Source organism: Vicugna pacos, chromosome 2 (genome assembly GCF_048564905.1).
Source record: "Vicugna pacos chromosome 2, VicPac4, whole genome shotgun sequence".
Taxonomy (NCBI): Eukaryota; Metazoa; Chordata; class Mammalia; order Artiodactyla; family Camelidae; genus Vicugna; species Vicugna pacos.
Genome location: NC_132988.1, coordinates 117,599,866 through 117,613,252, shown reverse-complemented (window position 1 = coordinate 117,613,252; position 13,387 = coordinate 117,599,866). Strand labels below are relative to the sequence as shown.

Here is a 13,387-nt window from a genome sequence, read left to right as displayed (position 1 = left end):
AAAATGGGGGAGTCATGCTCCCCATCACAGAGGGGCGTCAAGGATGGAACAAGAGGAGGCGTGAGAAGCACTTGGCTCAGTGTCCTGCACACAGTAGGTGCTCAGTAAATGGGAGCTGGTAGAGTTGACCTTGTTCCTCCTTATCGGACTCTTACAAGGAGGTGACGGGGCTGGGCCATGGCTGCACAGCAAGGTATTGGCCACTTAAGAAACAGAGAGTTCCTTTGGACCCTTGATTGGACGCCCAGTCGCCATGGCTGTGTCGGGCCCTGTGAGGTTTAACCAGTCCGGTCCCGTCCCCGAGCTGGCTCCCAACGCGCCCCGCGGTCCTGGAGCTCAGGCTGCTGGTCTGGTTTCCCTGCAGAGTAAGAATGCGCCGCACAGCCAGGGCGAGTATGACGTCTACAGCACTTTTCAGAGCCACGAGCCAGAGTTCGACTATCTCAAGAGCCTGGAGATAGAGGAGAAAATCAACAAGATCAAGTGGCTCCCGCAGCAGAATGCCGCCCACTCCCTGCTGTCCACCAACGGTGAGGCGGCGGGCGGTCTGGGGGGGGGGTGTGCGTGCGCGCGCGCGTGTGTGTATGCGTGCACATGAGCATGTGCGCGCGCATGTGTTGTATGTGTGTGCACATGAGCATGTGTTGTGTGTGTGCGTTGTATGCACGTGTGTGCATGTTACACCCGTGTGTGCATGTGTTTATGTGTGTGCACATGCGTGTGTGCATTGTACATGTCCGTGTACGTGTGTGCGCATGAGCGTGTGCACATTTGTGTGTTATAGCGATTTGTTATCAAATGCTATTTCTCACCTCACTCATGGGGTGAACATTTTCTAGGGCTTTTGAACGATAATATTTTGAGCAGCATGTCAGTTCCATGCAGTGAATGTGCTCGCCCAGCCTTTTCCTGTGGATGGTTGCGGGCTTTTTCCCGCTGCTGTAAATAGCAGCTCCTTGAACATCTCTGTGAATCCTTTTCTTTGGGGGTGGACAAAGGATGCCAGGTCAGGGAACGCAGTGAGCACTTGGTGCACACTGACCTCTCCGTCCGCACCCCCCAGACCACCCCAGCGTGGAGGGTCTCGCTGGATGGTGCAGGAGGCGCACTGGTTCAGGAGCCTGCCTGGCCACTCATCACCTGCCTCTGGGGGAGGGCACACACCCCCGCCAGGCCCCTGAGGAGGCTCCCAGCCAGACGGCGCTTCACTGTGGTCCACTTGGAGGGCAAGGCTCCTGGGCCATCTTGCCTCCACCAGCACTGCGCCTGGGACCAGAGGCCCAGCTTCCCACGTTCACATCTCCCCACTAATCCTCCATCTCTCACCCCATCATCAAAGGTGCCGGGGGTGGGAGGAGGACAGGCCTGAATTCTGTCCCAGCCCGGGGACCTTGGGGAGTGGCCTTGCTTCTCTGAGCCTCAGTTCCCTCACCTGTGCTCCCTCTGGGGTTACGATGAGGGTAGAGGGAGGTGGCGCCCACTCAGTACCCCGTGACCAGCCAGCACTGCTCCAGGGTGACTGAGCCCTAGGAGATGATGCCACTTGCCCTCCCCAGGGACTCAGACTCCTTAAGGCGGCCTTTACCGCATCCCTGAAACTGATCACACTCAGTCCCACTAGCCACCTCCACGCCCAAAGGCCAGCTCTCTCCACTCCCACCTGGCCAACCGACTCCTCCTCCCTTAAGCCTCCACTGGGTGTCACCTCGCACTGAGACTTCACTGTCAGCCAAGCCAGGTGTCCCTCCCTTGTGCATTCCCACCCCTCTTGACCCCAGGCTTGCCCTCAGGGGCTCCTGCCATTCAGGTTGGGTGCTTCTGTGCCAAGGACAGGATCTGTGTCCCCTTAGGGATGCCTGGCACAGGGTTAGGCTCAGGAAGCCCCTGTCTTGGAGCCAGAGGGGCCCTTCCCTGTGCTGGAACACAGGCAGTGAGAGGTGACACCCCCGCCCCAAGGACAGGCCCCTGAGGGCAGAAGCTCTGACTGCGTTCACACCCTGGCCCTGCCACTTCCTCTTGTGAACCGTGCTGGCTGGGCTGCCCCGTGGGGTTACTGAGAGGGTGAGGGAGACGGCTTAGAGCAGACAGGCACCTGAGCCTGTCACGCGCTGCTTTCCTCTCCTGTCACCCCATAGAGAGCGTCGTTCGTGCTGCCTCTTTGGAGGAAAGGCCGCTTCGGGAATTCCCTAACACCCCCACCCACAAAGTTTCCCGCCCTCGGCTCTGAATCCCAGCTCCACGCTCTCATGGTGGCCTGTCCCTGGGCACCTACCAAGTGTTTAATTGATGTCATTTTCTCCCCTTCCTTCTCAAGAAGGTGACGGTGTTTGTTTTGGCTGCTGTGCTAGTCAAGTTTCTCTGGAGAAAAAGAGCTCATAGGATACGTGCGTGTGTGTGTGGACAGAGAGATGGCTGTAAACGTAGACACAGATGTATATAGACAGAGGTTTATTTTAAGGCGTTGGGCCACGTGGCTGCGGGGCCTGGCAAGTCCACAACCTGCAGGGTGGGCTGGAGACCCAGGGAAGAGCTGATGCGGCAGTCGAGTCTGAAATGTCCGCTGGCCAAGCTCCCTCTTCCTTGGGGACCTCAGTCTTTTTTCCCTAAAGCCCTCAACTGATTGGAGGAGGCCCACCCACATTCTGGAAGATAATCTGCTTTGCTCTCTGGATTTAAATGTTAATCTCATCTAAAAAAATAGCTGCTGGGTAACATCTACACATGTTTTTTTTTAACATTTTTTATTGATTCATAATCATTTTACAGTGTTGTGTCAAATTCCAGTGTTCAGCACAATTTTTCAGTCATTCATGGACATGTACACACTCATTGTCACATTTTTTTCTCTGCATCTACATGTTTGACCAAATATCTGGGGAGTGTGGCTTAGCCAGGTTGACACCCCAAATTAACCATTGCAGCCACTAAAGATTACTCTTTTGATGTTCTCAGTGGGATTCCAGAGAAGTGAGGCCCCTGGAGAGCTAGCTGAGTTCTGGATGGGCGGGAATGCTTGTCAGAAATAGGAAATGGGTTGCCTTCTTTTGTCTGCCAGCGAAGCGCTGAGCAAGCAGGCTGCTTCATTAGGACAGTCTTCATGGAACTCAGGTGACAGGCTGATAACTGCCTGTGAAAGGGTCATATCCTTTGACCCGGCAGTTCTACCTTTGGGATCAATTGTGAGGAGACAGACATGAGGACAAATGCTCCATTTGCAGGGATGTTCGTTGCATCACTTGGCAGAAGGAGTTAGATTAGAAAGAACCTGCGTGTCCAGGAACAGGATGTGGGTTGGGTCAGCTGTGGATTGAGACCCCCTCATCCAGTGGATGCGAGTGGGTGCTCGGTTCTCCGGGCTGTTGTTAATCACGTGTTTTGTTCATTCTGTTCTGTATTTAAAGATAAAACCATCAAACTGTGGAAGATCACCGAGCGTGACAAGAGGCCCGAGGGTTACAACCTGAAGGATGAGGAGGGGAAACTCAAGGACCTGTCCACGGTGACGTCGCTGCAGGTAGGCTGTCGGACGCGGCGGAGTGAAGCCTGGAAGGGCCTGTGAGACGTGAACCAGTCGCGTCCCGAGCCTGAGCCTGAGCCAGGCTGCTTCCTTGCTGGGCGGCCGCGGTCATTCCCCTGCCCTGCACCTCGGTTTCCTCCCCAGCAAAGCAGAGGTGATCATCTCTTCTGGAAGTTGTGTGAGGGTGAAGCGAGGTGACGTGTGTCCGTGAAGTCCTTTTCTGCTACACCCAAGGCTGGAGCACATATCTGTACGAAGAGGGAACCGAGGCCCAGTGACTCACCCAGAGCAGCCCAGCTGAGGGAGTGGCAGAGCCAGGAGACCCTGAGAGCAGAGCTTTGTGTGTTCCAAGTGCTTTGCTGAGGGGCAGAGGGATGGCTGGAACGTGGGATTCTTGCAGCCTTTACAAAGGCTCAGCTGCAAAGATTGCTGTTGATTTGAGAGACAGGTCAGACAGCAGAGCCGAGCGAAGGCAGACTTCTGCCCCCAGCACGATTCAAAGCAAAAGGACTCACCTTTCTTCCAGCAGAGAGGCTGTGAGACATGAGAGCTCTGGAGTCACAGGACCTGGGTTTAAATCCTGCCCCTGCCGCTTCCTGGTGGTGTGGCCCTGGGCAGGGCTCCCAGCCTCCACAAGCCTCTGATTCCTCCTCTGGAACAAGAACAAACACTTCCTGGCAAGCAAGGGTCTCCCAAGCACTCTGGCTATAAAAACCCATTGGTCCTCAGCAAAATCCTTTTAAGTGAGTGCGTGATTATCATCCCCAATTTACTGATGAAGAAACTGAGAGCTCGATCCAACCCAGGGAAGTCTGCCCCAGAGTCTGCACCCCAGTCTCCTCCATAAAGTGGAAATGAGGTCCCTGCCTCCCAGGGGAGCTGCAGGGATGGTTAGTGGCACCCTTCTGGAAGCGCACTGAGACCACCTTGTCTGTCCCTGGCTTCCAGAACCGTGCCTGGAACAGGGCAGGGTTGGGGGGTGCTTTCAGCCCCCCACGTGTTTGCTGGAGGTGAGGACAGGTGGATGCATCCATTCAGCACACGCTTACTGAGCACCTGCTGTGCCCCGGCCCTGGTCTAGGTACCGAGAGGCTACAGTGAATGCAGAGCCCAGGGCGGACCTGCTGTAAGCCCGCGACAGGCCCTGCTCAGGGAGGGGCCTCAGCCTCCCATGAAGGAGCATCGGGAGGTGACTGGTCTCTTCGGCTCCAGTTTCCACATTCCAGCCAATCTGAAAGGGCTGGGTTCACGTCAGGGAAAGCTGTTCCCCGGGTCTGTGCCTTAGCTGTGTGTGTGTGTGCTGTCCGCTTCGGGGGCGGTGCTAGTGCCTCTCCAGGCTCCCAGACTGCTCACAGATCCACCCACTGCCGGTCAGGTGGCCGTGGGCGTCTCCCTGCTCCATGCCTCAGTCTCCTCACCAGCAAACTGGAGACAATGACTGGCTTTTTCTGCAACAATTCGGCAGGCACCCGCACTAAGCAACCAGCGAGTTGTCACACACACGAAGCGGTAATCAGTGGCGTTCCCAGAAGGAGGAATAAGTGTTTAAACACGTTGGTCCCTAAATGACTGGCAAATTGCACGAATAAATTCTGAGAACACATGGAAGCCAATTAGCTTCGACGCTGAGTCACAGGAGTGATGGTGCCCCCCACTTCACACACCCCCACCTGGAGCCCCAAGAACGTTTATGAGGGTTTCATCTGCTGGGAGGGATGCAATTATCACCTCCTGATTGGCGTGGCGTTAGCGGCAGAGCCAGTGGCCCATGAGACTCCCGTTATTTCCCTCTCAGAGTCTGAGATTTTTCTCTGTATGTCACACACACATCCCAAGATGGCATTTAACTGTAAACTGAAGCTGGAGGGGAAGAAAATGAGAAAGAACATGAGAGCCTTGTCTTTCCCCCCATTTCACCCATAGTGAAAACCTGCTCGGTGCCAGGCCCTGTGCTAGGTCTCTGGGGCCCAGAGCTGAGCAAGATCAGACTGAGTGCCCACCCCCCCCAAAGTCTAGCCAGCCCCCCAAGGAAGTAGACATGAAGTCACTCCTACCCTGGAGGTCAGCACTGTGACAAAGGGACACACAAAGAGACTGTTCTCTACCTTGTCTGTTTGGTGAACTCCTATTCAGCCTTTAAAACCCTATCAGCCTCCACCCTGTAAAGCCTTTTCTACATGAGCCAGATGAATCCTTATCCTTCTCTGTCCACTCTAGCCTTTTGTATCCCGTACTTCTCTGTGCTTAGTGTCATGTGTCTGTCCTCCTGCCCCGCACCTTGACTAGACTGTGCCTCCCAGAAGAGCTAGTGGAGGGAAAGATTTATTCATGAAACCTCCAAACCTTCAGGGCAGGCTTCTCCTCCCTCTTCCTCTCCTCTCTCTGTTTAATGGCTTTGAAGCATGGCCTGGCGTGGCAGTGAGTGGCTGGAGCACTGAGTGAACTATTCTGAGGCCGCGGGGAAAACAGTGTTGCTGGAAGGAGAGGGAGGCAGCCTGAGATGCCCAGGCTTTGCTGGGCCTAGGACGCTCTCTGACCTCCAGGAGCAGGCGTGGTGAGAAGAAAGAGTCCAAGGATCCTCAGGGCAGCGGGTAGCTGCGCCCTGAGGGACGGGAAGGGACAGGAACTGCCTCAGACTGTCTCACACCTGGGGGCACGCGCTGGGCAGAGGGCCCCCTAGATGGGCCAGACACAGCAACACTGACTCCTGGGCTCACAGTCTGGAAGCACAGAGACTCAACACAAGGACCATCCAGAGCCAGACAGACATGCGCACCGATGCACACACGTGTGTGCACGGTCACACTCACCCACACTCGTGCACGCATACCCAGGCTCACACACTCACACGTGGTCACGCTCGGTGCCCCGGTACAGAGAACCTCTGATAAGGTCTGCAGAGCTGCCTTTGTGCTTGCCCACCCCCCCAGCAGCATCAAAGCCGTCACCTCCCATCTCAGCTGGCCCCCAGGGCGCTTGAGACCAGCTCGTTCATCCCTTCACCTGAGGACCTGTCTGAGGACTCAGCCCTGGGCTGAGTACTGGAGATGCAGAGATGAACACGGAAAAACACGCCTCGTCCCCAGCTGGTTCCCAGTCCACTGGGGAAACAAACCAAACAAACGACAACTCATAATGTGGACAGGGCTGTGATGAGGGACTTACAGGGCCGGGGAGCCCAGGGGAGCCCTGGGCCCAGCCTGAGAGTTGGGAGGGGGTGGGGAGAGGTCCCCTGGGAGAAGGAGGTTCTCTTAGATCCCACATCAGCCCGAGCCCAGCCCACACAGCCTGTTTCAATCTCTTCTCATACGCCACCTCCCAGTCACCCTTTCAGCCTGCTGCCCTGTCACTCGGTCCCCTCGCCTGTTTTATTTTTCTCCTTAGCACCTACTGCTGCCTGAAACCACACACACACACTCGTGTGTCAGTGTATTGTTCCTCTCCCACTTGAGAGCAAGCAGTGGGACCCCCATCACCTGCCCTCACCCAGTCCTGATTGGACTCATGCAGGTCTACCTGGTGATTGCTGCCTGGGGCACAGGAGCCCCGCAGTCACCTGGCAAAGGGCTGGACTACCTGTCACCAAAATCTGCCCTCCTTCCTCTCCGACCTCACTGCCTCTCTCCTTGGCACAGTTCCCATCGCCCCTGCACCATCCCCACCTAGTGCCCACCCCAGACACTGTATGGCAGTGTGAGCCCTGGTCCAGCCACCTGTAGTCCCCTCCCCTCTGTACCAAGTGTTATTCCAGGAGCACTTGACTGTGGAATCCTCACAGAAGGGCCCTGAGCAGGCACCAGCATTAACCGTTACAGATAAGGAAACTGAGTCCCAGGGAGGTGAAGCCCCTGTGGAGGTGACAGTAGTAAGTGGCAGGGCAGGACTGAAGCGGCAGTCAGGTTTCAGGTCTACACCTTTGCACTGTGATACCCTCGGGGGCATCACACCTGGTTCTGGTCGGGGTCTGTCATTTCCTGACTCTGTGACTTAGGAAGTCAGGTTCGCCTTCGCATCCTGTCTTCTCATCGGTGACATGGGGATGACCTGCCCCCATTTCCTACCCTCAACTCTGGGCCATGTCTGTCTGTACCTTAGAGGACCTCACAGTTTGCTGGAACGAGGAGTCCTGCCCAGCACACCCCGCAGAGCCTGCCGAGAGCCCTGATGGAGATGTGTGTGGCGTGCTGGGGATGAACAGGGCTGTGACACCCCTACCAGGCAGGCGGCAGCTCTCTTAGGAGGAATTGAGGCTCACCAGGTGTCCCAAGCGGGTGAGCGTTCTGGGCAGGGGGCACGGACGGAAGCACAGTCGTGCTACCTGATGCTGTCTCCGGGGCTCCGCACACTAGCCCTCTGAGGTAGGAGTCGGACTGACCCCAGCAGCTGTAGGAAATGACCCCAGTGTTCCAGGCAGAGCGCACAGAGATGTAACCCTCACTGGCAGAACGCGCCAGGTGGGCGTCCTGAGGCACACACAGCTCTCCCGTGAGGGCACAGCCTCCTTCCACCCCGTGCCTCCGTCCCTGCAGCCTGGGTCCTCACCGTCCTGCTGTGGACGGGGAAAGGGGCAGAGAAGGCACACCTGCCTCTTAACCACTTGGGCCTCCAAGTGCCAGGCCCTACTGTGCTCATGCCCCATTGGTCAGATCAGTCATGTGGCCACACCCAGCTGCAAGGGCAGCTGGGAAATGTAGTTCCTGCCTGGGCAGCCACTTCCCCGAGATGAGGAGACACAAATGTTTGGTGGACAGTCTAACTGCCACAGTATCTTCTTCCATTTTAGAAATGAGGAAATTGGGGTGCAGAGGGGTTCAGCCACTTATCCAAAGTCACACAGCAGGCTCAGAACAAATCCCAGGAGGCCAAGCAAAGGAGGCAGGCTTTCCTGCAGGGCTGGTGGTGATGGACACACTGTGTGGCACTGCTTATTTCCGACACATGCGGGACAGACGCCCACTGCCCTCCTGGTATCCTGTTCTGATCGTGCAGCCCTGGGTGTTTCTTACAGCAGCCGCCCTGCCAGTGGCCTGCCCCCTGCACTCCTGCCCCGTCACGTCTACCTAGCCTTGACTACCTCTCCTGCTCTGCAGGTGCCTGTGCTGAAGCCCATGGACCTGATGGTGGAGGTGAGCCCACGGAGGGTCTTCGCCAATGGCCACACCTACCACATCAACTCCATCTCCGTCAACAGCGACTGCGAGACGTACATGTCCGCGGACGACCTGCGCATCAACCTCTGGCACCTGGCCATCACCGACCGGAGCTTCAGTATCCTTTCCTGCCGTAGCCCCGCTGTCCACTCGCAGGCAGGCCGGCTCCCGGGTTGGAGCTCAGCTGGCCGAGTTGTAGGCCAGCTGGCCTGAGGGCTTCTGTGTTGTCCGACTTCTTCAGTGAGGTGCCTTCTGGCTCACGGTGTGTGAATGACTTGGAATCATGGTGAGTTTATTTATGAAAACTTTAAAACCGTGGCTGCTGAGCATTACATTTGACCCTTTGCCTCCTCCAGGGTGGCCGTGATCCTGTCATCCAGGGCCCCTACTAGGGACTGGGGAGGAGACGGAGTCCTGGATGAGCCCTCCTGGACAAGGGATGGCCGATGGCCCTGAGACAGTCCACTGAGGGCTTCTCTAGACCCTCTTCCCTGGGTCCGAGGCAGGTGCATCAGTGTTTGACAGACAGCTTTGGGGTCTCCCCCTGGGCTTAGAGAGATAACTGGGGTGTCAGAAGCCCAGCTGGAGGGGGTCAAGGTGAAGGGCCCTGCTTGTGGCCCCCTGTTTCTGGACAAACTGGGACAATAGGATTATAGACTGACTCCAGCCCCCACCGACTGTTGAGAAAGAACTGTTGATACGTGAACATGGGCCTAGGGAGGGGTGGAGGCTTGGCCCCGCGGGGGCTGCAGTGGAGAGGGTAGGCAGGTTACCAAGGTGTCACTACCCTGCAGACTAATAACAGTAACAATGCACAGTGAGGCTCCGTGCCTGATGTTACCGTGTGCTGGCGTGCACGCGCTTCATCCCCATGGCGCCCGTGGGAGGCAGTACTGTCATGATCCTCCTTTACGATGAGGAAGCCGAGTTGCGGAGAGAGCCCCAGTTAACTTGCTCAAAGCTCATGCAGCCAGTGGCCCTCCAGTCCTGAGTCCCCATTTCCAATCTTCCCACCAAACTGCCCTTCGTGAAGGATGCCACCCAGACAGTGGTGGAAAGAGAGGAGGACCCTGAGAGCTGTCCCCGAACATCCACTTGGCGTTGGGTGCTGTCAGCCCTGGGCACCAGGAATTGAGGTCACACGGCTCCCAGCACAGGGGCCGCGCTGCTCTGCTGCTGCCTCACAGGTCAGGAGCCAACTGTGTCCCTTGGAGCAGAGGCCAGATTGGTGGGGAGGGAGTTAGGGAGGAGGAGGGAGCCAGTCTGGGGTGTTCAGAGAAGAGAAGGAATGACAAATTGCTGAAAGCCAGGAAATGGCTGGAGACCGGGGCAGGGAAGCCTTGGAGCTGGGAGGACAGGAGCTGGGAGGGACTGAGAGCAGGTAACGATGTTCCCTGAGTCCAGCCAGGGGGTGAGTGGCAAACACCTGGGTTTCAGGGACAGTGAGAGTGGCTGGGAGTCTGCCTTTGCCGCCTTAAGCTCTGTGACCTTGGCAAGTCACTGCACTCCTCTGAGCCCTTGTCTCCTCACCAGCCTCTCCCCCACAGGACCGCAGCAGGACAGCAGCCTGTGTTCAGTGAGTCCCTCTGAGATGCACCAACCCCAGGCCTGTTCCTAAAGAGTGTAAAGAAACATTAGCCCCTGTCTCCTCCCTCCTCCCCAGTGCTCAGTGCTGGCAGGGTGGATGTGGATTGGGGTGGTCAGGAATGTTCCAGGAGGAGCTGGGGCTGGAGCTGCTTCAAGGGATGGAAGCTCAGTCTGGCTGGATGGAGAGGGCTGGGCTGGGCATCTGCCGGGCTGTTTGTCCATCCAGGCTGAAACCCCAGCAGGTCCCACCCCTGCTTAGGCACTAGTTAGTCAAGGGTCAGAACACCTCCCTCCACCTGGCTCAGGCAAAACACACACATTTACTGACTTATGAAGGCAAGAGAGCTGCAGATACAGGTGGATCCAGGGGCTCAGATGGTGTCCTCAGTTGGCTCTCTCTGCTTCTTGCTTCTACTCTCTGCTCTGGCTTCAGCCTCCACATGGCGGTGAGTTGACACCAGCAGTTCAGGCCCCACCCTCCCAGAATAACGTACTAGAGGAAAGAGACCAGCTCTCTCTGAACTGTCCCCACGAGCACCCTACAAGCTCTAATTGGGCCTCAGGGGCACCCCTGCACCCATTACTGTGGGGGTGCAATGTTCTGGTTGGTCAGGCCCTTCCCTGGTGCCGGAGGGGGTCCACTCCACCCCCCACTGAAGGTGCAAGGGGTGATCTCAGGAGAAACAGGCACTGCCCAGGAGCTGGGGGCCCTCGTGGTGTGGGGCACAGACAGGCATTCTCTGCCGTGTCTGAGGTGCTGACCGGCTTCCAGCAGAATACAGTGAGGAGCCACACAGGAGCCCCAGGGCTGCAAATGGGGCAGGTGTGGGACTCACTGGACGGCGGCCAGCCGGCCTCAGCTTCCCTCACAGCACTCTACAGTTTACAGAGCAGCTTCCCATTGTCAACTGAAAAACAATGCGCAACCTAAAAGTTGAGAATTACATCTTTTCGGCAGACTTCCTGAGGATTTCAAGCCCCAGGAAGCAGCTGCTGAGAGCACTCGGAGGGGCTGCTCCGAAGAGGTAAGGGAGGAGCCAGGATACGTAGGAGTTTTACAACAAAAACCAGGTAGAAGGAACATCAAAAGATTACTGTTAATTAGAGAAAACCAGGCATCTCAAGTTAATGAATTTAGCGCTTTTCTGTGTATGGGAAGATGCAAGAGTCTGGGCTCATTGGAATCGTTCCTTTGATGTGCGCCTCAGCTGTCCGGGGCCAGTGTCCTGTTCTTTCCTATTCTGAGTCCCCTGGGCTGAGGGCTTGGCCACGGGCATCTGTCTCCATCCTGAGCTCCCTCGGGGCTCGCCATGGGGTGGGAAGGGGGCGGCTTCAGTGGCTTGATGGCTGCGACATCCTTTGTTTACTGATGCGGCAGGCAACAATTTTCATCCACACTGTTCACAGTCTCCCTTGGTGCTCCCGACGGCACGAAAGCAAAGCAGCAGCAATGGTACCATTACCCCATTTTGCAGATGAGGAAACACAGGCTCAGGATATAGGCGGGCCCGAGGTCCCTGGCAGCAGCAGAGCTGGGGCTCCTGTTCAGGCCTCTGAGGCCTGGCCCTGCCCTCGGGCTGCAGCCTTGGAACAGTGGCTACCAACCCCCCCAGAGCCCCAGTTTCCTCATCCTAGGACCAGGGTGCAGACGGTAACCCCGGCCGATTTATCTCCCTGGGCTGTTTTGAGGATTCAGTGACACCGTGAATGCCGGGGCCCTTTAAAAACCACGGCCCTGCAGCTGTGTAAGGGGTTATGTTTCATTTCATTCAACCATCAGTTCCTGGTGCCTGTTTCATGTTCAGCCCTGGGGACACGGGGATGAATGAAAGAAACTCAGCTTCTTCCTCAAGGGCCTAAAGGGCCACCCGGGGACACAGCCCTGACCTGGGTGGTGTCAGGGATGTCATCCTTGCTGTAACCCAGGTCTGCACACACTGTCTGGGCTACCAGGGAGGACTGAGAAGGAAGCAGGTTAGGACTTGCCCGGTGGTTTTGCAGGAAAATAGGGCTCGAGAGGATGGGCGTGTCCCAGGTCTCGGGCGAGTCAAGTGAGGGTCCTTGGCTTTGAGCAGGGAAGAATTCAGGAGCGAACGATAGTGAAGTGACAGGAGGTTTATCCAGGGAGACACACACTCCGCAGATGGGGTGTGGGCTGTCTCAGAGGGCCAGAGAGCAGCCCCGAGGCGTGAGGTCGTTAGTTTTTATGGGCTGGGTGATTTCATAGGCTAACAAGTGGGAGGATTACTCCAACTATTTTAGGGAAAGGGCAGGGATTTTTAGGAATTGGGCCACTGCCCGCTTTTTGGCATTTTATGGTCATCCTCGAACTGTCGTGGCGCCTGTGGGGGGGCCACTTAGCAGCTAATGTATTACAATGAGCCAGTGATGAAGCGCAAGGTCTCCTGGGAGTGGCATCTTCTGTCATCTTGGGCCTAGTTGTTCTAACCAGTATTTGTCCCATCCTCAATGGCTATGTCATTCTTTTAATGGTTGTGCCCTGCCCCCTTCCCTCCTGTCTCAGGGCTGTGGGTGGACTGGATTCCAGAAGACAAGTCTGGAAGCCAGGAGACCGAGTAGATCCAGGGAGAGATGGAGATGGGTAGGGCGGAGTATAGCCATGGGCAAGAGGCTGAGAGGTAGCTTGACAGTTAAAACATAGACTTTGTAGATAGATATGGGGCTATATCATAGCTGTCTTTTGGACATGGGTGGCCACAGGACATTGGAACAGGTTAGCTGTGAATAAGAAAAGAGGACGGATCCATCCCAGGACTATAAGCAGTCCTGCCCAGTCATTACTGTAGCTTCTCCTTCTGGCCCCATCTTAAACACACAGAGTGTGCCCTGTCCAACGGTATGCTTGAGAGCACACCATTCACCAGTAGATTTATTGAGCACCTGCTGTGTGCCAGGCCCTGTGCCCAGTGCTTGAATTAGATAGACAAAGACTCATGCCCTCCTGGAACGGACATATGATGTAATGATGATAAACCATTAATATAATAAACAAGTAAAATAGCCAGTGCGTGAGCAGGTGATACGTGCTGCGGGGAATGCGTGGGACCAGCGAGCATGCTGGGCTGAGTTTTTCTCCAGCCACAATTCGCCGACTGGCTGCAGGTGCAGAGCG

At 56.3% G+C, this 13,387-nt stretch overlaps 1 protein-coding gene across 3 annotated transcripts in view; it reads left to right on the top strand.

The window, feature by feature from the left end:
• The window catches only part of PPP2R2C (protein phosphatase 2 regulatory subunit Bgamma), a 130,784-nt gene that overhangs the window by 77,689 nt on the left and 39,708 nt on the right, over window positions 1–13,387 (top strand). For all 3 annotated transcript variants that reach the window (XM_072974410.1, XM_072974396.1, XM_072974406.1), the window contains exons 3-5: window positions 365–530; window positions 3,402–3,514; window positions 8,608–8,785. In XM_072974410.1, coding sequence (XP_072830511.1) covers window positions 365–530; window positions 3,402–3,514; window positions 8,608–8,785 — 457 coding nt within the window. The remainder of the gene's footprint in view (window positions 1–364; window positions 531–3,401; window positions 3,515–8,607; window positions 8,786–13,387) is intronic.